The 23647-nt window shown below is 43.7% G+C and overlaps 2 protein-coding genes across 3 annotated transcripts in view; one reads left to right on the top strand and one right to left on the bottom strand.

Moving 5' to 3' along the window:
- Positions 1–34: 34 nt before the first annotated feature.
- On the bottom strand, positions 35–23543 carry PGLYRP2 (peptidoglycan recognition protein 2). Of its 2 annotated transcripts, none has more exons than XM_068274568.1 (6): positions 23277–23543; positions 13931–14015; positions 10455–11285; positions 8905–9115; positions 5082–5376; positions 35–118 (listed from the first exon to the last, which is right to left on the bottom strand). In XM_068274568.1, the coding sequence occupies exons 2-6, from the start codon at positions 14001–14003 to the stop codon at positions 110–112; spliced, it is 1419 nt and encodes a 472-aa protein (XP_068130669.1). In that variant the 5' UTR covers positions 14004–14015; positions 23277–23543; the 3' UTR covers positions 35–109. The 2 variants fall into 2 exon arrangements, with proteins under 2 accessions (XP_068130669.1, XP_068130670.1); XM_068274569.1 differs by lacking the exon at positions 23277–23543 and adding an exon at positions 19246–19336.
- MCOLN1 (mucolipin TRP cation channel 1) overlaps positions 14473–23647 on the top strand; it is an 82058-nt gene continuing 72883 nt past the window's right edge. The window contains exon 1 of the mRNA XM_068274567.1: positions 14473–14656. The gene's annotated coding sequence lies outside the window, so the exon portion shown is untranslated. The remainder of the gene's footprint in view (positions 14657–23647) is intronic.

Raw genomic sequence — 23647 nt, 5'->3', positions numbered from 1 at the left:
ACATGCAAATCTGCTAGAATACACAGGACACAGCTGTATTGTGAAACTTTATTAAAAGTGAAGCACAAGATTTGCCAGAAGTAGGACAGCAGCAGGAGGAATATCACCATTAGGATTCCTAGAAAGAAGAATGATATTTTGTTAGTTGACATTTTCTTAGTTAAAGCCCTTGTCCAGCAAAACTCTTTATTAAGCCTCTATTCCTCTTCCCCTCCCTCCGAAGCTATTGTAGTTAGAAAAACTCCCTCAAATATCTTTATATTATAGGAATAGTGGTGGTTGTATTTCCGCTACTGCTCCTGCTTGCAAATGCTGGTACAGCTCTCCTTGGCAGATTGGGAGTCCTTCCTTGTCCAAAAAGCTCCTCTCTCCTCCCCCAGGACATGCCACAGCCCTCCATAGAGTCCCATGGTAGAGGGGTTGAGTGGCAAACCAGCCAAGTCCCCTTTTGCATCCTTATTGGGAAGTAAGGGGAACAGCAGCTTGGCCATGCCTTCCCCACCTTCCCAAAAGCAGCATTTAATGGGGAACCAGGCTTTTTAACTCTGCAGAACTTAATGGGGGTCACAGCTGGACTATCACTAAGCACAGCAAGATGAATTCTGAACTATTCCAGATAATTCTACTGGAAATGTAATTATTACATGCATATTTGCCTAATAATTTGTGAAAAAGTTTAATATTTTTACTATACATCAGTGGTATTTTGATGCGAGCTTGCTGGTTTTTCTGAGAATTGGTATTAATATATAAACCAGAACTTCAAATGTAAGAGAAGTGGCGGGCAAATAGGAAATATGGATATATAAGGATAAAAAATAGATTAAACATATAACCATATATTTCCATGCCAATGGTGCCAAGAGCCAAATTCTTCTTTTGTTATTTCCATTGGTATTGATATACAGTATACCGTACATGTATACAGCATCAGGCGACATTAGTATACAGTAATCACTGTATGGATGTTGTCAAATATTGCTAAGGTCATGAAGGTCTATCTGTCAACACTTTAGGTTTCATGCATGCTGGGAAATGTAGTCTGGCATCTATGGTTCATTCTGCTTTGGAAGTGACTTTGGATTGGCTTCCCTGCCAGCTGCAGAGAGGAAGCAAGTTGTATTCTTTGGTAAGTAAGTTGGTTGGTAAGTATATACAGTATATTGTTTGGTAAGTATATCTGGCCCGTGAAACAAGAATTCTTTCCACTGCTTATCTCATAAACCATGATTGCTATTGAAGGCCAGATATATACTTTTTGTGCCTCTAAGCCAAGTATGTTGTGGCTCCACTTCTATGTGTATCATCATGGTACTGTAGCCCCTCTCTTAGATGAACAGCTCTCTTGGCCATCAGTTTCTCTTTTTTTCATCCGATTCCCCTTCCCCCCCATTTTCATCCTCCTCTTTCATATGTGGCAACCCTTCTTACATGTCCAGGTGCCCCTTGGGCAGCAGCCGTCCAGGGCCCGGGCCTTTTGTGGCCTTTCCAGTAATCCAGCCCTATTGCTATTAGAATTTGCCTTGGTGAATTTGGAGTTTAGTTGGACTTTGAAGCATACCTGAAGTGGATTTTAATAATAAAATTACCAGAGCAATGGAAAGTCTCTGGATAGTCCAGAGGCCTTCCGGATCCTCATGACGCCCACTGTCCCTGTGCTTTCTAAATATTTTTGACAAGGGCTTATGTTCTCTTGGACAAACTCCCGTCTGTGTACTAGCCTCTCTGTACTGGGCATGCTTGGCTAAAGTCAACACATGCCCAGTAGAATGAAGCCGCTTGTGCATGGCTTTTTCCTCCATGCACGGGTGACTTTGTTGGAGTAGTCATTGGTCTTAGAATATGGTAGGTACACTGGATACTGAATATGTGTTAGGGATTAAATTGTGTTTCCTCTCAGGGACAGTAAGTGACTTGACTAGGTACTCTGTAGTAGTAACAAAGTAACAATTAAAAATGTTACATGTGACTTGGCTAATTAATGAGTGTGGTTCAGTGGTCCTCAAATTAAAATGCGGCCTGCCAAGGCTTTTTCACTGGCCCCCCAAACACAAAATGTATGACTTAAAGATGCAGCCCACTGTACCTTTAAAATATCGGCGGCCCACATATAGAATAGCAGTGCTGGCATCACCCATCCACATACTATAGAAAGCCGTGAGCAGTCATTCACTGGCTTCCAATCCTGCATCAGGTGACACTTCTGTCCAACTGGACGGCAGGTTGTCACCTGAGTATGCTTCACTGTCTGGTGCACAAAGAGGTTCTTCATGCACACATGACTGAATGGCTGGAGTTCTCCTCCAGCCATGATTAGGGGGAATCAATACCTAGATTCAATGTGATGTTTTTCAACATCATTTAATGTATGTTCCGGCCCACCAGCAGTCTGAAGTATGTTGACCCGGCCCTTGACCGAAAAAGTTTGGGGACCTCTGGTGTGGTTGAATATCCTGCAATCACCATTGACAAAATGGTCATGTCTGGAGAACGAAAGTCATCCTCCTGAGAGGGAGCTTATCTGTGGCGCCTATAGACAAGAACAACGAGAAGGGTGCAACATGGCAATAGTCATGTGCTCATCGTATCTTTATAATATTGGCAGTCAGTAGAGCTTGGCCTACTGGAGTTCAAACATGAAACATTTGTTATGCTGTATACTAATATGCAGATTAATCCTGGACTGGACACCCAAAACTATGTCATGTTTGTTCCCATCTTGCGTTTAGACTATTGATAGTAAGAGCCATAGGTCCTTACTAAATTAACTTTTTTTCTCCTGAGTTTTCTCCTAGGAGATACTTTTTCCTCTTCTCTTTTCAGCACTATGCAATAAAAAATGTACAACAAAGTAGGTGAAAAAACTAGTATCAAAATTATTTTCTTGCTTGCAGATGGTTTATTTGGCATTTTAATGGCAAGGTGTAAACATTTCACCTAAGGAAAAAACTCAGGAGGTAAAGTTAATTGGATATAAGCCATGGATTATCTGCCGTTTCCCTACCAAAGAATCCTCATAGAGTCTCAAATCAGTTCACAGTAGTAGAGTTATGGATGCATTATAATCCTATACAATAAAACCCCAGTGTCCCTGCGTCCTCCTCTTGTGTGTCCCTGTGTCCATGCTTTTGCGTAGAGCATATGCGCGGCACGCGGGCGGCAGTTAGAGCAGGAGGAGGACTGAGCCCTAGGGGCGTGTGCGGGGTGTGCGAGCAGGGGGCAGTGCGCACGCATGTGTGCTGACATACGGGGACAGGGGCGGGAGGGGGCTTGTGAGGGAGGCCTAGAGCCCTTTGTTGTAACGGGCTTAGGTCTACTAGTTATTTATAACCTCCATTGAAGCAGACGCCGTCTGCGAGCGCGTAGGGCGCAGATTCCCTGCTCCTATCTCCGCCACTCAGCTTGGTAAGCTGCATCCCTTTCTTTTCACTGCACTGGTAATTATTGCCACAATATTTTGTTTTTGTTCACAGGTTTTTATATATGGAATTTTACATTGCTGCATACCCTCATCTTGATAAATATCACTTTTTTGCTGCACGAGTGAGCGCTATGTATGTATCTCCGTACATAGACAGCTCTCATAAACTTGTAGGAATTTTTGGGCACTTTTGAAGATATGTATGTGCTCAACACGCTCATTATTTTTTCTTCAGGGTTTTTTTCACATATGTTTTTGGGTATCCAGCGATGTAATTTGTGGTCCACTTCTCTTTCTGGCATTAAAGCTTTGTGCACATTTTTTCAGCTTACCATTGTTAGTGATTACATCCATATTGGAACAACTATTATAAATTATAGGGATTAATATTTGGGAATTCTGATTATAATCAGTACCAGGGGAATGTTCTATTGATTTTAATTGTCTGTTCATGTCTCATGTTTTTTGATGATAAAAAAATATTGAAACTTTTTGCAACTTCATTGCAGTAAGATTACAACTTTATTTATTTCTTAATTAATTCTTGCTCATAGAAGGTACTTTTCTCTAGTAATTATGTATTTTGCATTGCCTTCCAGCTAAACTTTTTGAATATTTATAGAATGCTCAAAGTATGGGTGTTGATTCATAACTAGTAGTGACCTAAACCCGTGTAAAAAGCGGATTCTAGGCCTATCACCGCCGCGCACACCTGCCTGCCCAGCCCGCCCCCTGGTCTGTCCTGCGTCCTGTTCCAACAGCTGTCAGTGCAGGACATGCGCAGTAGCGCAAAAGCACTGACACAGGGACAGGACGCAGGGACACTTGCCTTTTATTAGGTAGGATGTGCTAAGGAAAAGGAGCAGCAATTTTTTTTACTTGTACAGATGTTACACCCTCATGAGGATCCTACAGATTTTGATTTTGATTTTTTCTCTTTAAAGTATACTTGAAGGGAGAGGGATATGGAGGCTGCCATATTTATTGACTGTGAAACAATAGAAGTTGCCTGGCATCCTGCTAATCCTCTGCCTCAAATACTTTAAGGCCTCATTCACAATGCACGCGTTGCCGGATTTTTAGCAATGTGTGCAGGAAGCAGACACGCATGACATCAGAAGTGCATAGACTGCACTGTCTGATGTTCACACTGCATGCATTCCAGACCAGTGCGGTCCGCGAACGCATGCTGCACGCATTTTTTCCCGAAACGCGCAGCTGACTGTAGTGAAGGGGTAACAGCCACGCACCGCATGCAAACGCAGATGGCGTGCCTTCCTACGTGTTGCATTCCGACCTTCCAGCAGTCTGAAGTATGTTGACCCGGTCCTCGACTTCAGAATCTAGCCATAGACTCTGAACAAGCATGCAGATCAGATGTTTCTGACAAAAATCTGACAAGATTAGCCGCAAGCTTGTTTTTGTTGAGTGATTCAGACACTACTGCAGTCAAAGACTGAATGCCAAAGCAGGACTGCCACGCAACTGGTATTGTTTAAAAGAAAATAGATATGGCAAGATCCCTTTAAAGAGAGAGATGTTGTTTTAGGCGTGCATTTGAAAAGTTATATTGAATATTTAGATTTAAATAATATTTAATAGAATCATTTAACAGTAAATGATCATTTTTTTCGGAGGGGCTTATATGACTTCTCCTTACCTTGAAGTTCTCCCATGTGGTGATTTCCTGGAACAGAGCATCTCCTGGGCACAAGGTGTTGACCACTTGGCGGTGGCCTTGAATGGTGTAGTTAGCAGTGATGTATCCAGATCTGGAGGCACATCTCAGGAAGCGATCTCTCACCAGGCTCAGGATGGGGCTCTCAGGAATGGAAGATGTGAAGTCACCAATGAAGCTGACCCCATATCCAACTAAATTGTGGCCCCTGGTGTGAGCTCCAACCCAGAGCCAACCACGTCCTTCATAAAGGTATCCATCAGATCCAACCACAAAGCTAAGAAAGAAGAGCCCAAGAAGATGTGGATCAGCAATAATCCTGATATGAATAGCGATAGTACTTATAATTTATTCATATTGAGGCCAATTAGTTATATTCAATTGCTTTGGGCACATAGTCACAGGGCAGTAGTAATATTTATAAGACTTCTGCTCCTGTTCAAACCCCAATGGCCTCAATTCACTGAAGGAAGTACGGTATTCACTAAGATTTACCGCATGCGGTAGAAGTTCAGTAATAAACTGAAAAGCATGCTTCACTTCACTAAGCTCTGCTCGGTAAGTCTCACCAGCTGAGGAGCAGGTCAGGCAGGAAGCTGCGAGTCTTCCCAAAAGTGGTGTGCATGATTTAGGGCTTTTCTGTCCAGTGCATCCCCAGCATCCCATTAGCTGTGCCGCAGCCACTAGAGGGAGCTCTTCTGTATTCCACTATATAGATATTCACATCTAAAAGAATACAGAAAAGCCTATTTAAATGACCCCTTCTCCTACTCTGAAGTCCCACCCTCCAGAGTATCGGATCAAATGGGGTGAGAAGCAGGGCTGTGTGGCTCTCTCTATTGGATTTCTGCTACATTTGTTAATGTTACTGCATGGAGAGAGTGATCTGGAGATATATACCAAACACTTTTACCTGATTTACCGAATTCTTTATTCTTTGTGAATTGCAATTTCTGGACATTTCTTGAGGTATTTACCCCACAAGTCCGTAATTTACCTCACTAGTCGGTAATTTGATCTCAAATCCATATTTCCAATGTGATAATGCTTCGTGAATTAAAGCCATTGTAGGGAAGTGAATTCCTAGGGTAGAGAGATGGTCTAAAGTTCCTCTCGATGATAAAAAGGCTCATCTGTGAAGGGTTGAAATGGTGCTCAACAGCATTCACAAACTCCAATCTCAGGTAACAGTATTAGTGGAATAAATTACTCTTTGAACACTGGAATAAATAACTCTTTGTAAAGTAATCTGTTCCAGTTTTCCCATGGCATCTATCTAATTATGTGTCTGCTATTTTAAGCACTAATAACTCAGTACTTTGTATTTTTAGTGCCAGACTCTTGGTGTAGCTACCTGCACCCGATTAATTAGCAAAAGCTTGGAATTGTTGCTTTTTCTCCTCTTAAACTTACAATAAAACTCCCTTTGTGATACAGAAAAACAAAAACAAAAAAGTTTTAGATCCCCAAACATAACATGACCCAGGGGAAGAACTACATGGAAAAAGCCCCTGCAACTTCGGGGGTGGAGGGGAACCACTAACCTCTCCCCCCTCTTATACGCCAGATCAGGTGTTTTTGCGTGTTTTTTGCGCGCTGCACAGCTAAATGATAGAGGCGCACCTCCATAGCTCCGCCCCTGCAACTTGGGGGGGGGGGGGGCAACTACTAACCTCTCCCCCCTCTTATCTGCCAGATCAGGTGTTTTTGCACGTTTTGCCCGTTTTTTGCACGCTGCACAGCTAAATGATAGAGGCACACCTGCATAGCTCCGCCCGCTGACCTATGCTTAGTTGAGACTTCTGGATGAATCGGGCCCATGGAGTGCTGCAAACTTGTACCAAGACCAGGGTTGAAATCCTAGCAAGGATCAGCACCTATTCAATAGGGAGTCCTTGGGCAAGACTCCCGGAGGCCAGAGACCCACTAGCAGTGCTTTTCCAGGGGTTTGTGGGTTATAAAGCTCTTGCTAATGTAATGCTATGGGTGATTTTTAACAAATCACATCCCTCAAGTAAAATCACACATAAGCAAGAGATTTTCAAATCATAAGCAATGCTAGTGGGTTTCAGTCCTAAAAACACTGTAGGGCGGCCCATTGAGTGAGCCCTTAGTGGCCGCAGCTTTCAAGGGCTTTGAGTCCAACAGGAGAAAAGGACAATATAAATGTTATTATTATTATTTTGTAGAAAGACATAAACTGAGTATGTTACTTCTATTTGATGTCCCGTCCGCAGACCCTTATTGGAATTCTCCTTTCAAGAGAGCTGCCTGTTCATTCAACAGAATGTACTTATTTCATGGTGTAAAAGTAAGCAAGTACATAGCAGGGATGAACTGAGCCAGTGTGCAGCTGGCTCCTCCGTGGCACATCGCCTATGCACATTGAGGAGTGCTTCACCATCACTACAAAGTAAGCAAGTACAGTGATGATATACCAGGCGTAGTGAACATCAGCAATTAACTAGCAGTCATAGGTTTTGTACAGTCATAATGATAGATGATAGCTTGTGTGGCCATTATTCTGCTCAGAAACTGAATAAATACTTATGTGATTGCGCCCTCCAGTGGTGGAAACAAAGCTTTGCATGTGGACAATGCTGCACTGAGATTCTCTTCACTCCAACAGCGGGAGGTCAAACCAGACAGGTAGTCTTGAAGATGAGTGTTGCTTCAAACCTACTGTTCATTTAAAAATCTGAAAACCAAACTCTTTGTTTTTGCCATTCACATGGGTCTCAAAATTGTTTAGTTTACCGCAGGCATGTCCAAATCCAGCCTGGAGGCCAAATGCGGCCCTTCAAACCTTTTCTGGTGGCCCACAAAGCTCTCTACAGTTGCTTATTCCATGTGGCCCACAGGCTGTAGCTGTGATGCTGCATGCTGGGGCCTTCTAGTGGTGCTGCTCTGCCTCCCCATTTGCTCACCTGTAGGTTATCAGCCACCACACTGTAGCAGTAACAGCCACTGATTAGTATTTATATAGTGTCGACATCTCCCTAGAGGCTAGCGAAGCATCTGTACAGAGTCAGCTCTCTACTGTTGCCAAAAAGATTGAGTACCGTTCCCTGCTGGGGGACAGAAATCCCCCCTGAGTGTACGAGCCATTAGTCAGTAGGCACCAATTTGCTAGTTTTTAACAACATTAAATTTAAAAAAGAGTTGTGCAGCACTAATCTGTGTACGTGCCAGTTGCATACAAAATTGCCAGGGCTGTTTCTTGGGCAGTGCGGGCAGGTCGACCGCCCTGGGCGCAGACCAGCAAGTAGAAGAAGGAGGGCGCAGGCAGAAGGACATAACTGCTAGGGAGCTAGTGACGCGCGGTGCAGCCCAATGGAAGAAGATGATTACCCGAGCAATCACCTCCCTTGACTCCTCCTGGGCTGCCTGCGTCAGACGTCAAGTCATTATCACGTCACCAACATGTGATGACACCTGATGTCCTGTAGCGGTACTGCAGGCTATCAATACTCTGTGCCCATGGAGGAGTCGGCTTTCCGGGCTCTCTTCGCCTGTGTGTTTTCCTGGCTCCCTGCTTCATTATGGATGAGTGGCTGGTCACTAGTTGGTAGGCAGATCTACTTGTGACCTGTGGCTGTGTGACTGTCCCAAAAGAGTAAAAGGGTTCGTAAGTCCATGAGGGTCGGAGTGGGGGACGACGCAATTTTTACAGCCTCGCACTGGGTGCAATTTAGCCTAAAAACTACCCTGAAAATTGCAATGTCCTTCCTATGTACTGTTGTCCTGTAACCTTATTATTTTTTCATCATATTTTTTTATTTCAGATTGTGCTTTTCCTTCTTACCTATAGCCAATGTCATCCCAACCGCGGTCAATCTGGTGGAAGTTCTGCATACCCCGCATATTGGCAGAACAGTCCTTGAAGGACATGCAAGGTTTGGATGGCTGATACGTGTGATGGATGTAGACATTCTGAAGAGGAAGCTGTAACAATGTGGGAGTCCCTTTGTATGGCTTAGCCTCCCACATGCAGCGGGGTATAACCGCCGGGCAATCTGCGAAGGGAATAAACAACAAAGCCACTTATTATTAAAAAAAAAAAAAAAAGTGGCTATAGCATTACACTTTTTAAAGGATACCCGAGGTGACATGTGACATGATGATATAGACATGTGTATGTACAGTGCCAAGCACACAAATAACTATGCTGTGTTCCTTTTTTTCTTTCTCTGCCTGAAAGAGTTAAACATCAGAAATGTAAGTGGCAGTTCCCGTCTGAGTCAGGACTGGGTCAGACTACAGTGTACAAAGACTACAAAGCACTTTCCTAGCAGAAAATGGCTTCTGAGAGCAGGAAAGAGATAAAAAGGATCATACTTCAATGAATGTGTCATTGAGCAAAAACAATAAAACAGTAAAAACTTAAAAAAGTAGATTTAAATATAAAATAAAACTGTGGAATATCTTAAAAGTCATTTTTAGGAGAAGGAGGATAGATACAATTGTTTATTTCATTAGGGTTCCATTGGGTGTCCTTTAATGCTACAGCTTAGGCACAGATTTATGGGCATTTAATAGCAAATGGAATAGAATAAAAAGTTTTGCAAACAAAGAACAAAAAAAAAACCAAACAAACAAAAAACAATAACAACAACAAAAAAACCCCATTGTAATTAAAAAAAAAATGAAAACTGTTTAACCTCCCTAGCGGTATTCCAGAGTCAGTCTCGGGACGGAAATCTGCTGCTCAGAGTGGTAATCCTGTGCCTGAGTGAGTTATATGCAGGAGCTGCTGCAGATCTATCTGTGGCATGTTTATTTTTCCTTTTTTTTTTTTTTTTTTTTTTTTTTTAGGGTCTAAAAGCTTGTGAAAAAAAATTGCATGGCTTGTTGACCCTCAATCTGGAAATAATCTCAACGCCAGGGAGGTTAGATGACATAAAGTTAAATAAGTCACAAATGCCCCATGGATTCCAAACCCCTAACAGTGTAACAATTAACTTTCCCACTGAGAGGAGATTTTTCATCGTTGCTTGAAGAGGAAATTACAGCACTGGGTGAAATATCTCTAACAGCGAAAGAGAAACAGCAGCAAAAAAATAAATAAAAAATAAAATAAAAGTGTGGGAAAAAGAATGGAAAAGAATAGAACCCACAACTAGTTTTTATTGATGCCGTTCATTTTCTTTTGCAATAGAGCTACCAGTTTCGCATCAAAGCCACAGCGCTTCATGGGGGTGTCCCGGGAACAGGAAGCGAGGGGGAATGTCTCCAGTGGGAGAGAAAGGCAACAGTAAAAAAGAAAGCGAAGCTAAAAACATTTCTTAGAATTGGGCTTTAACCTTGACAAAATCTTGTCACATAGCTTTAAATATACAGACTCAATATAAATACCTAGATACTTCTGCTCAAACGTCTTGGCAGCTATAGCGGCAATGGTACTCAGTTCTTCATCTGTGAGATGAGGAATGCCAGATTCCGTGGTGTATTTCCTGTGACATTGAATTGCTTTTTGAATTGCTGCTTCTAATTGGCCTTCCCTCAGCAGACCCTGGAAATTCTGCCTTCTGTATGGACTCTTGCCACCATAGTAAGACTGAAGAAGGTCACTCATTTTCTTGGTCTCATTGGTGAGGACCTCCTTGAGTAGAGCTCCATCCAGTACACCATTGATGTTGGCAAGTGTCAGATCATGATTGAAAGGGGCACCAAGTAGCTGGAAAGACTGAGGTTTGGATATGGAATCCCAGCATCCATCAGGGGCTTCTAATGTCACCTGTGAGGACCCTTTGTGTTTGGAAAAACCTAGGCCCAGCAAACCTGGAAGGGTGATTTGATGTGTGCTCTGGTCGCTTGTTTCTTGGCCTGCTGCAGTGTTATCAGGCTTCTTGTTCTTTTCTATATTTTCCCCATCACAATCAGCTTCCCACCCCCAGATCACTGACTGAAGAAGAGACATCAAAGCTACAGTACTACCATCAGGAGCTAAAACAACCCCTTGTTCCTGCCACCTTTTCTCATCCAAACCCACCACCTTATGAGGCAGCAAAATACGAGCGAGAGCAGCCTGTTTATCAGACAAAGGCTTAGGAGACTGGGGTGGTGCACTGACAGAAGAAAGCAGCAGCTTAGCAAGATCCTCTGCAGAGGATCCAGGGAGACTGGACTCCAATTCATGTACAAGACCAATGAAGGTATCCATCTTCATAACAACAGGATCTAGGACTTAAATAAGATAACAGGGTTAAGATATGAATCTATCCACCAGCATTTAAAGCAGAACAGCTAAAATAAACTGATGAACTAAACAATGGTAACTATAGTCCTGCTCCTAAATGGGACATTCCTGAAGTCAGCGCCGGTTATAGACTTTTTGCTGCCCAAGGCAAACTTGTGAGGATGCGCCCCCCCCCCCCCCCCCAATCCCCCTAAATTAGAATGATATCACGGCACCCGACAATTTGCACCGCACGTTATAGCCGTGGTGAGCCCCACAAAAAACACCCTCAGTATAGGTAGGTAGCCAGGTATTGGTGCCCCAAGTATCGGTAGCTAGGTGCAGTAGCAGAGCAGGGACAAGGTCCTCCAGCACCCAAGGCTGAGACACCAAAGTGCGCCCCTCCATCCCTGCCACCCCAGCCATCACACACTGATTGCTATTAGACTAAGAGGTGCCACAGGGCCCACAGCCTCCCCAACACCTTAATATCTAGTTATCTGGCTTGCAGTCACTGCTATGTATCCCCTTTTCTTATTTCTTACTGCTTCATACACAATTAGGAATGACAGCTGAATGAATTCTGCGCCCCCTCCTACACTGCGCCCTGAGGCTGGAGCCTCTCCAGCCTATGCCTCGGCCCGGCCCTAGCCCCTAGTATAGATTAGCCAGGTACAGTTGCCCCCAGTATAGGTTGGCCAGGCACTCTCTTCACTTCTTGTTTCTGTCCCCAGACTTCTGCCGCCTGAGGAAGTTGCCTCACTTGGCATCATGGGTGGAACGGGCCTGCCTGAAGTCTCACAGTCTTATATTGATTTAAAACGTTCTAAAAAAGTTTTGACTGCTTCAGGTACGTGAACATATTTTTTTTTTTACAGATACATTTTATTGATTTTTGTTAATAAGGCAAATGCAAACAATACACTGTCACAGACCAGAATTACATAAACCACCACTCTCCCCAAAGAGACAGGCCGACCCAATATCTCAGGACATTACCAACCTGCACCCAGGGAGGGCTAAAGGTAATTTTTGTAATGGTATCCAGCTCCAGCTCCTGTACCCTGCACCCACCGCACCACCACGTGCCCCTGAACATCCTAATGGTATGTCTTTTGCCTCAATGTTTGTTAAGGTTTCACTGCACCCTTGATGCAGTTACATACATTCCAAATAAATGTTTGCAACTTGCAGCAGTGCCAGCTTTCTTTCTCTTCTATTGATGTCAGTCTAATGCTGGAAATACACGGTTCGTTTTTGAGCCATTTAGATGGCTCGATAGATAATTTCCGACATATCTGATCTCCCGCCTGATTGTTTCGCCGATCGATTCCGCATTGAACACAATGAAAAAAGATAAGAAAAACGATCGGAAGATAAGAGAATATCCTGCGTAATCGAGCAGGGAATCGATCGAGCGGGATAATCGAGTGGCAGAATCGAGCCGTGTATGGCCAGCATCAGATTTACAATCCTAATTAGTTCTCAGTGACACAATTAGGGCTGGCCCTCTAATGGAGGATATAATCAAATATAACTTTAAAACTACGAAAATACTGAGCACAGAAGTAATGATTATTATAAAGTGACTGAGTGAGTTCCTAATAAAAAGAAACACAAATCCTGATCATTAGATTCAACACATAGTTTAGCCCCATTAGAGAAGCTACTAAATATAAAACATCACTTTTATTAGATATCATTAAAACAACAAAACCTATATATTAATCTAGAGATCGATTGTGACCATCTCAAGGGCAGGGTCAAATGGCAAAGTTAGGTCACTCCTGTATATACACTTCAGATAGTGGGACCACACCCTGTACCCTTAAAAGAAAATGCTACTATTTACATATAGACCCCCCCCCCCCCCACCAACCTAACATGTTTCACCTCCCTTAACTGAAAGCTTCATCAGAGGAAAAAGAGTGCAGTGCTAAGGGTGCAAGTGCATTGTGCAAACACAGCATTCAAAAATACATTTCTATAGATACAATCAATCAGAGTGATATGCTCTCGTGCTCTAATAGCAGCCCTGCACACTATATGGGAAAATTGCTGTATGTCGTCAGTTAAGTTTCTTTCCATGCATGGAATGGAAGCTATCCCATATACTTTCATGTACCCTCCAGGGAAAACACACAAAAAGGCATGCAGTGGAACATTAGGAATCCTCTCTAACGAATAGCGGGTAATGTGAACTGCTCAAAGTACATGTAAAGCGCTGCTGAAAAAAGTGTAAAAAGTGTTGCCACCAGGGCCAGATTTACCATAAGGCATTTTAGGCACATGCCTACAGGCTCCTTATGTAGGAGAGGCAGCTGCCTTCCCCAAGTGTCCCCCTACCCATTGGGGGGCTACTTAATACTGAGGTGGAGGCACATCTGCTTCCCTATATTTGGGGTGGGGACACATCTACTACATAGATTAATGGGGTTACCAAATGGGGAGGAGGGAAGCCTACCTAATAGGGGTGTGTGGCTTGTTGAGGGGCGGGGTTTAGGGCACCAGAACGCCTGTGCCTACAGGCTCCTGAGCTGTCAATCCGGCTCTGGTTTCCACTATATAAATATTGGAAATAAACAATAGCATATATACTTGAATATAAACAGAAGTAGCTCACATAACATGGTACCCAGGTTCTGCCACTTACCAGGAGGGGGAGTTGCTGAGCGACACACAGGAAATATGAAGATGCAGATCCAATGCCATTGCCAGATAGTCATGTTTGCTTCAACCTGCACAGAGGAAAAATGTTGATAACTTCACCTCAAGAAGCTCAGGGCTGTAAATGGATTTGTTGCTTCCAGTAGATTACACACCAAGAATTGTATAAACATAGTTACCTAGGTTGTTTGAACCCCATTGTATACAAAGAAAGTTTTGTAATTATTTTACAGGCTGACAGCTGGAACAGGTTTTACCAGTTAACATGGTGACTCAAGGTGTTGGCGATCCACTGTGAGAGACAGCCCTGTAATGAACACAGGTACAACCCAACCTGATGCGGGTGAACTGGCTGAAAATGGCCTAAAGTTTACATGAATTCTTCTATTTGTATTTGTACCTTTGGGAACAGGGCCGGATTTAGGCCATGGCCTAGGGCACCACGGGAGCAAGGGCACCAAAGCAGCAGGCTAAACTGGTGCAGCATTTGCAAGCTTGCAAATACTGCAGTGAAGCGAGATCTGGCGAGCGCCTGACCGTGGTACTCTGCTGCCAGCCACCTGTGCAGCAGGCACTTAGCTTTCTGTGCACGTTTGCTTTGTGGCTGGCATCTATGGACTTGGGCAGTATTGGAGATGGAAAGGAAGAGGAAGCTTCTGCACTGGAGACAAGCTGAGAAATGAGTGACACTGATGGCTGCTGTGGCGTGAAGGTGAGCTGGCTACCCATACTGAAAGGAGGGGGGGGGGGAAACGGAGGGATTAAGGGTTACCTATACTGGAGGGAAAGGGGGAGGGGTCATCTGGCTACCTATACTGGAGGGAAAAGGGGAGGGGTCATCTTGCTACCTATACGGAAGGGGGGCAGCTGGTGACAGTGGCCTTGGGCGGTAAAGAGTACAAATCCGGCCCTGTTTGGGAAAAAAGTTGCAGATTTATTCAAAGTTCTATTAACCCTCCTGGGGGTCTATTAAAAACCGCCAGGGGGCAGCGCAGCAGTTTTATTTAATTTTTTTTAAATCATGTAGCGTGCCTAGGGCCCGTGCGGAAATCCCGTTCTGAACCATGGCGACGGGCGGGATGTCAAAGGGAGTCCCGATCCACCCCTCAGCGCTGCCTACCACTGATTGGCCAGGCAGCGCATGGTGTCTGGGGGGGGCGGTGCGGCGGGTAGCGGCGAATCGGCGGGTAGCGGCAGCAATCGGTGTGCACACGCAGCTAGCAAAGTGCTAGCTGGGTGTAGCAAGGAAAAAAATTATGCAAATCGGCCCCGAAGGGCTGCGTGGCATACCCCGGTGGAATTCCTTTTAAACAATACCGTTGCCTGGCAGTCCTGCTGATCTCTTTGGATGCAGTAGTGTCTGAATCACACACCTAAAACAAGCATGCAGCTAATTTAGTCAGACTTCAGTCAGGAACACCTGATCCGCATGTCTGTTCAGGGTCTAGGGCTAGCAGAGACTCTGCAGGGCAGCCAGGCAATCTGTATTATTTAAATTAAATCAATATATTAGCCTCATAATCCCTCTCAGTTCAGATGTCCTTTAATTCAAACTGAAATTTCTTCTTTGGTCTTAAGGATTAACCATATCATCTTGCCTAGTAATAATTATGTTTGCTGAGCTCCATACTCAACTTGCAGCTCGTGAGTTGCAGTATTCTGCATCTGCATAACCTCTGTTTGAATCCTATTATGGCGCGTATATTTCCCGCCCCCTTCTTCCTGCACTGATATGCTGTTACGGGCACTGTTTCACTAACGGCATGAAGAAGTGGAGATTATTTTGCACGGTTCAGAATGACACTGTCTTTATACTGTATGCCTTTGGTTTGAAGACTCTATGAGAAGCATTAACTCAGATCCGTTCTTCCACATCTCCTAGAATGTGTCCCTTTTATATGATTTATGCCTATTTAAAGGGAACCAGAGACGAAGCACCCTCATGTATTTTACCATAAATATCATTGGGAACATGACAGTAAACGCCTACCCTGCTCTCTGTTTAATTCTTCTCTGCTAAATCTGCCTGTTATGAGCCCTGATAAGAATCCCCGACTGAGCATTCAGTCTGGCTTTGCTCAGGAATCATTATAGCTGAGACAGTCTTTTGTGATGTCTTTTCAAGCCCAAGACTGCCCCCTTGTGGCTCTGCTTTGCTGCTTCGAGGATAAATAGCAGGAAAGCAGAGCCACAAGGGGGCAGACTTGGGCTTAAAAAGACATCACAGAAGACTGACTCAGCTTTAATCATTCCAGGCAAAGCTAGACTGAATGCTCAGTCAGGGATTCTTATCAGGGTTGATAACAGGCAGATTTAGCAGAGAAGAATGAAACCAAGAGCAGGGTAGGTGTTTACTGTCGTGTTCCCATCGATATATATATGGTAAAATACATGAGGGTGCTTCGTCTCTGGTTCTCTTATATCCTGAACAATCTCCCTACAATATATGTGCGGCTATTCTTGGCCAATTCTAAACTCAAATGCCGCTAGTTTGCTAACAGTAACAGAGTCCTTTACATATCAAATATGTTGGTTGGTTATGTTTAATAACAGTTCTGAGGTGATATGTTAGCTAAAACCTGTGGTCTTCTTTATATATACAATGGCTTCCCTCTTCTCTCCTGCTGCTGCGGGTTAGTGGGGTTACTTTTCCTTCCTACCTCCCCCTCTCTTCCCACCTTCTTTTACCACTACCCTCCTTCAACTCATTATTAATAGTTTATACCATATTTGCTTTCCTTCCCCCACCCTTTTCTCTGTGCTCTGGTCTGTTTGGTTCTCGTTTGAGAGCCTCCCCTGTATTATGTGTTGGTGATGACCTGGGACCTGAGTGGAGGGACTGAGGAGGGCTGAGGTGATCTAAACTACACTAACGATATTGGCCTAAATTCACTAAGCAGTTTAGACTAGTCTACTGATGGTTTTTAGTCTACTGATGGTTTGGTCAGTTGCATCAAAAGGGAATTCACTATTACCAAATGTTTTAGACCTGTTTTAGACCTGGTCTGAACCATTTGGTAATTAGGTGGGTAAAGCATCAGTAGGCTAAAAACAATCTGTAGACTAGTCTAAACTGCTTAGTGAATTGAGGCCATTGTATGGGATGCTGTCAGTGTCTCTTCATACAGTCGACAGCTATTTAATCCTATCTATGTTCCCCACAATCTAGCTATATTTGTCTGGGAATACATATTTGTGGGTGGTCCCCATGTGACTCCCCTGTAGGAGGATCAGAGCGAGGCTGCAAGGGCACTGGACAGCTGAAGGGGGCTGAGGGAAGCCTCAGGTGAGTAAAACTCATTTTTTTTACTTAAGGTTCACTTTACCTTCTGATAATAACACATTTTCTCCCTCTGACTTTATATATGCTATGCATACATTGATAAGACTATATACTGTGTATACCACTATCTAGGTATCTTATATGCTGTCAGCCTGTTATGCTGCTAATGCCTTACGTACAACCTACCTGAATGTCTTATATGCAAATATGGTGCTGTATGGTGTTTTTTTAAGAAAAGAAGAGGGGGGATGGGAGTTGAAGGGGGGGCCTGTAGTATCGGCATGTTACTCTCAAGACATTCATTAAAAGTGGGCTCAAATTAAAAATACAAGATTTCAGAAATAAAATCTATTTTCTAACTTATAATAATAAATAGCAGCCTTTTTTCAGCTGCATGATGACAAATATAAAATATTTTACATTTATTGGAGATACCCCTCCCTTCCTTTCATATTGCTGGGACAGAATCCGGCAGACTGGTGGAGGAGATAAAAAACAAAAACAAAACACCGGCTGCTACTGATGATGTCACAGGGGAGGTGATCTCAGCTTGTGTGAGATTTCACATAGACGACGCTCCTGTGAGGGAGGGTAGCTGATGACAAACACACCCATGATCTAAAACCTCCTACAAAGCTCAGAAGTAATGGCTGCCACCTGTATAACCCTAGTTATGAAAAGAGAAGGATGAAAAGCATGCACTGAAATGCTCATAGGCTTGAAGGAGTGTTTATTTATCTTTGTATTTGTCAGAGCAATGCAACTAAATATTTTGAATTAAAAAAATGTTTGGTTTGGGTTTGCTTTAACCTGAGAAGTCAAGCCTTAGGCCCTGTTCAGACAATGTGCGTTCCTAGCCGTTTTTGCAGAACGCGTACGGGCAGACTTTGCACATAGAAACTATTCCAGATCCTGTAATATGGGCTAGATATGGCATTAAAACAATAGCACATATTCAACAGGGATGCTCCATCCTAGCTGACTTGACTCTCTTAAAACACAGTTCAGTCTCCCAAACTCGCACCTGTTTTATTACCTCCAACTTCTTGATGCCTATAACTCACAATTTGGTAGACTTCCACCTTTACTCAACACTGATGAATTAGAACAGCTTCTTTTGACCAGGGACTTGCCGAAAACGCTATCAGCAAAATACATGGAACTTTTGACATTAAATAATGATAGATTAGATAATTGCTTACAGAAATGGCAGTTGGATGTAACAGATCTAGACCCATATGAAATTAACGTTTTCACCCAAGTTTTCTCCTAGGAGATAATTTTTCATCTTTGATTTAATATAACTTTCCAGCACTTTTCAACTAAAAAAGTACCAAAAAGTAAATGAAAAAGTGCTATCAAAATTATTTTGAGCATTTTCTTGCTTTCTAATGGCTTAAAATGTATTTTATTAACAAATGTAAAAATATCACCCAGGAGAAAATTCAGGTGAAAAAGTGAATTGCATATGGGCCCTAAGGTGCGTACACACATGCGACTATAGTCATTTGAAACAATCGTTCCCCGATCGTTTCAAACGACGATTGTTTAAAAAAAAGCAGCCAACGACCATTAAGTCTAACGACGGGCAAGCTAGATCGTTAAAAACGAATGATCTAGCTTGGCGGATTTTTTCCATTGACGATCGTTTGCAAGAGTAGTACATCGTTGGAAACGATCGCTCGTACTAGGCTTGACATGCGCATTTCACTATTTATCCATGGAACTTTTCATTTTTATGCATGCGCAATAGTTGCTTTTACGTGATGTAACGTTTGTTCTAACGATCTGATCGTTACACACCTTTTAAAACTAACTTTACTTAGGTCGTTATTTCATCAATTAAAAGTTCGTTCGTCGTTGACAACGAACGATCGTTGTCGCATGTGTGTACGTAGCTCTAGAGAGGGATGACTGGGACGAAATTCTGGAACTAATTTCAGCCAATTGAGCCAAAGATCACCTAGTGCAAACTGAAGTTTTACATAGAGATTACGGTACTTCACGCCGGAACGTACGTGGGGCCCGTGCAGTGGCAGTCACTTCTTTTCCTTCTTTCCCTTTTCTTTTTCCGCTTTTTCTTCTCTCTTCTCTTCTTTTTCTACGGCATACTGTAACCATTTATCTTATTATTGCAATCTGTTATTACGACATGAATTGTTGACCTGTCATATTAGCCTTGTTCATGTTACTTGTGATTTTCCGCATAACATTGCTATGTACTGATCTACTATATTACAGTATGTCAACTTTTTGATGTTGTACACCTATATGTATACTATGCTGTATTTCAGTGTTGCCAACCTTTCACGTTATTTTTTTACTGACAAATACCTAAAAATTTACTGACAAAAGATTTTTTTTACTGACAAAATCGAAAAATGGGCATGGTCACGCGACAGAATGTGGGCGTGGTCATGGGTGGGGCCAAATATACATGATTTTAGTATTGCTGTAAAAGGTCTGCCAGGGAAGTTTGAGCTCTGCTATAGTGTTTTCCCCCCTTCCCCCAAAATACATGTAATCTTACAGCATTTCACCAAAAATCCACGTAATCTGGCAGAGGTTCTTCCAAAATACAGATTATATGGCAGTGGTCCCCAAAAAATAGATGTAATCTGGCAGCAGCGATTCCCCCAACATACACATAATCTGGCAGCAGTTCCCCAAAATACATTTAATCTGACAGCAGTGGTTCCCAAAAAATAGGTAGCCCCAGGTCTATAGGTGTCCCCAGAATAGGTGGCCAGGGATATAGATGTCCCCAGAACAGGTAGCCAGGGGGAGAGATGTCCCCAGAACAGGTAGCCCAGTATATGTAGGCAGGGGTACAGGGCCAGTTCTAGACTGGCACATATGAGGGGGCAGCAGGGGCGTAGCTAGGGGTGGGCGGGGTAGGACAAGTGCCCCCGGGCGCTGGGTCCCTAGGGGCGCCCAGCTGTGACCTGTGTTTTTTTTTTATTTATTTACCTGGTTACTACCACTGGGGACACCTATAGACCTGGTTACCTATACTGGGGGCACCTATTTTGGGGAAACTGCTGCCAGATTAACTGTATTTTTGGGGAACAGCTGCCAGATTATATGTATGTTGGGGGAACCACTGCTGCCAGATTGTGTCTATTTTGGGGCAACCATTGTCAAATATCTGTATTTTGGAGGAACCTCTGCCAAATTACATGTATTTTTGGTGAAATGCTGTCAGATTACATGTATTTTGGGGGGAAACACTATGGCAGAGCTCAAACTTCCCTGCCAGACCTTTTACACCACTGCTAAGGTCATGTACATTTGGCCCCACCCATTACCATGCCGACGCCCCTTTTTTGACCTTACAGGGCGCATTAATAGTCTTTGTCCCCGGGCGCTGGAAACCCTAGCTACGCCTCTGGGGGGCAGTCAAATGGGTAAGGGGCAACATGCTCGAGGAAATTTGCGGCGTGCAAGGCGCGCCGCGGCGACGGCATTGGGCATGGCAAGTAAATGCACATAATGAGAGACAGCGTTTCACCAGTAAATGCACATAAGAGACAGACACGTAATGAGAGACAGCTTTTCACCAGTAAATGGACGTAATGAGAGACAGCTTTTCACCAGTAAATGCACGTAATGAGAGACAGCTTTTCACCAGTAAATGCACGTAATGAGAGACAGCTTTTCACCAGTAAATGCACGTAATGAGAGACAGCTTTTCACCAGTAAATGCACGTAATGAGAGACAGCTTTTCACCAGTAAATGCACGTAATGAGAGACAGCTTTTCACCAGTAAATGCACGTAATGAGAGACAGCTTTTCACCAGTAAATGCACGTAATGAGAGACAGCTTTTAACCAGTAAATGCACGTAATGAGAGACAGCTTTTCACCAGTAAATACACGTAATAAGAGACAGCTTTTCACCAGTAAATGCACATAATAAAAGACAGCTTTTCACCAGTAAATGCACATAATAAGAGACAGCTTTTCACCAGTAAATGCACATAATGACAAACAGCCAGCGTCCTCAGTATATGTAGCCAGGGATATATGTGCCCAGTATATGTAGCCAGAGGTATATGTCCCCAGTATATGTAGGCAGGGGTATATGTGCCCAGTATATGTAGCCAGAGGTATATGTCCCCAGTATATGTAGCCAGGGGTATATGTGCCCAGTATATGTAGGCAGGGGTATATGTCCCCAGTATATGTAGCCAGAGGTATATGTCCCCAGTATATGTAGGCAGGGGTATATGTGCCCAGTATATGTAGGCAGGGGTATATGTGCCCAGTATATGTAGGCAGGGGTATATGTGCCCAGTATATGTAGGCAGGGGTATATGTGTCCAGTATATGTAGGCAGGGTATATGTGCCCAGTATATGTAGGCAGGGGTATATGTGCCCAGTATATGTAGGCAAGGGTATATGTGCCCAGTATATGTAGGAAGGGTATATGTGCCCAGTAAATGTAGCCACAGGTATATGTCCCAGTATATGTAGTCAGGGTTATATGTGCCCAGTATATGTAGCCAGAGGTATTTGTGCCCAGTATATGTAGGCAGGGTATATGTGCCCAGTATATGTAGCCACAGGTATATGTCCCAGTATATGTAGCCAGAGGTATATGTGCCCACAATAGGTAGCCAGGTGACCCCCCCCCCCCAGCAGGAGGACAGCAGCGCAGTGGAGGGAGAGCTGTGGCATCAGCGATGGAGAAGGGGGGCAATCTCCCCCCCCTTCCCTCACCTTAGTGCTCTCCCTCCCTCGCTGTCCCCTCCTGAACTAAGTGATGAGTGGCCGGCAGGCGGCAGCGAGCGGAACTTACCTGCATCTCGTCGCCGGCGCGGGATGATTTGCCGCTACTCTGGTCAGTCCAGACCAGAGCAGCAGAACTTCCGGCGCTTGGAGCGAGACGGAAGGTAAGTCCCGCCCGCTGCCAAACGCCACTCAGCACTTAGTTCAGGAGGGGACAGCGAGGGAGGGAGAGCACTAAGGTGAGGGAAGGGGGGGGGGAGATTGCCCCCCTTCTCCACCGCTGCCCACAGCTCTTCCTCCACTGCACTGCTGTCCTCCTGCAACAGGGCGAGCGGCCGACTGGCCGCCCTTACGGACGCTGCTGAATTCCTTACGGAATTCACGGGCAGCTTATTTTGTATCAAAATGTACGGGCTGCCCGTAAATTTACGGGTGGTTGGCAACACTGCTGTATTCCTCTTTCCCTAAAAAATCAATAAAAAACTTCAATTGTTAAAAAAAAAACATTAACCATGCCATAAAACTAATAGAAACAAATATACAGTATGAATGGTTTCCAAGTTATCGGAATGGCTAAAAGTTAGCCATGGCTAAAAGCTGAAGATTCTTCTTCAGTCAGCAGCCTGCACGCGATCTCTTGCAAACTGCTGCCGCAGGACTTTACACCGATCGGTGTTAGGCGGTCCTGGGGCTGCCGCTGCGGTCACGCCCATCGGCGTGACGCGGTCGGCAAGCAGTTAAAGGGAAACAAATATGGCAGCCTCCATATGCTTCTCACTACAGTTGTCCTTTAACCCATTAGCAGCTTCAATAGAGTTATCTCGTTTGAGATAAGTGCACAGCGTTTGACCTCAGCAGGCAGAACCCATTGTGCTGTAAATTCTTGAAATGCTTTGATCTCTCTCTCTCACTAGTAGAAAATATAGAAACTGAAAGCAGAAGTCCTCTGTTATTGTCTCACACTGCCCTCTAGTAGCAACTGGCCATAAAATACACATTACAGCGGTACTCATTAGAAGCTAGGGAAATGAACAAATAAAGAAATTTAAAAAAAGTGCTAAAATAAATTGGCCTGGAGCACTTGCAAGCCTCTAAATAAATTAGCTGCTAAATTGTTAAAGAGTCTCTCCAGTGCAAAATAGAGAGCCTGCATTGTACACTTCAGGTGTGCGTTTTAAAGCCTTTTATTGAGATTTCAGGCAGAGAGTCAGAGAAGCAACAACAGGAATGAATTAGGAAACCCCTTGCAAATCCAAATTTTACTCTTATGGGTTTCAAGGTAGGAAAAATATCAACATTCTAAACATAATTTATTACCTGTCTTTTTTCTCTAACGTCCTCTCGACGCTCTTGAATCAGTCACTGCCCACTACTGAAGTGAAACAATCATGCTTTGCTGGCAGGAGAAAACTGCGTGCTCTAATCTGTGTGTTTTTGCCCTCGGAGCATTAGGAAATCATGATTACAACATTTGACATATTGTAGTCTAGGTATTGCTTGCTCTGCGTTTCCCAGAATGCTCACATTGGATCACAGGTCACCTATGCATGTCTCTCTTCTCTTTTTCATGGTGAATCAGCTGCTATTAGAAGCTTGCAAGACATCAAATATCTCCAGGGCTGTTCCGGATCAGTATCATTAAGAACACAAGAGTCTCTTTATGTTTCTGAGGACAAATGAAGGGCATG

This window comes from Hyperolius riggenbachi, chromosome 3 (assembly GCF_040937935.1).
Source record: "Hyperolius riggenbachi isolate aHypRig1 chromosome 3, aHypRig1.pri, whole genome shotgun sequence".
Taxonomy (NCBI): domain Eukaryota; kingdom Metazoa; phylum Chordata; class Amphibia; order Anura; family Hyperoliidae; genus Hyperolius; species Hyperolius riggenbachi.
Note: the sequence above shows the minus strand (reverse complement) of the source record. Positions and strands in the feature narration are given on the sequence as shown.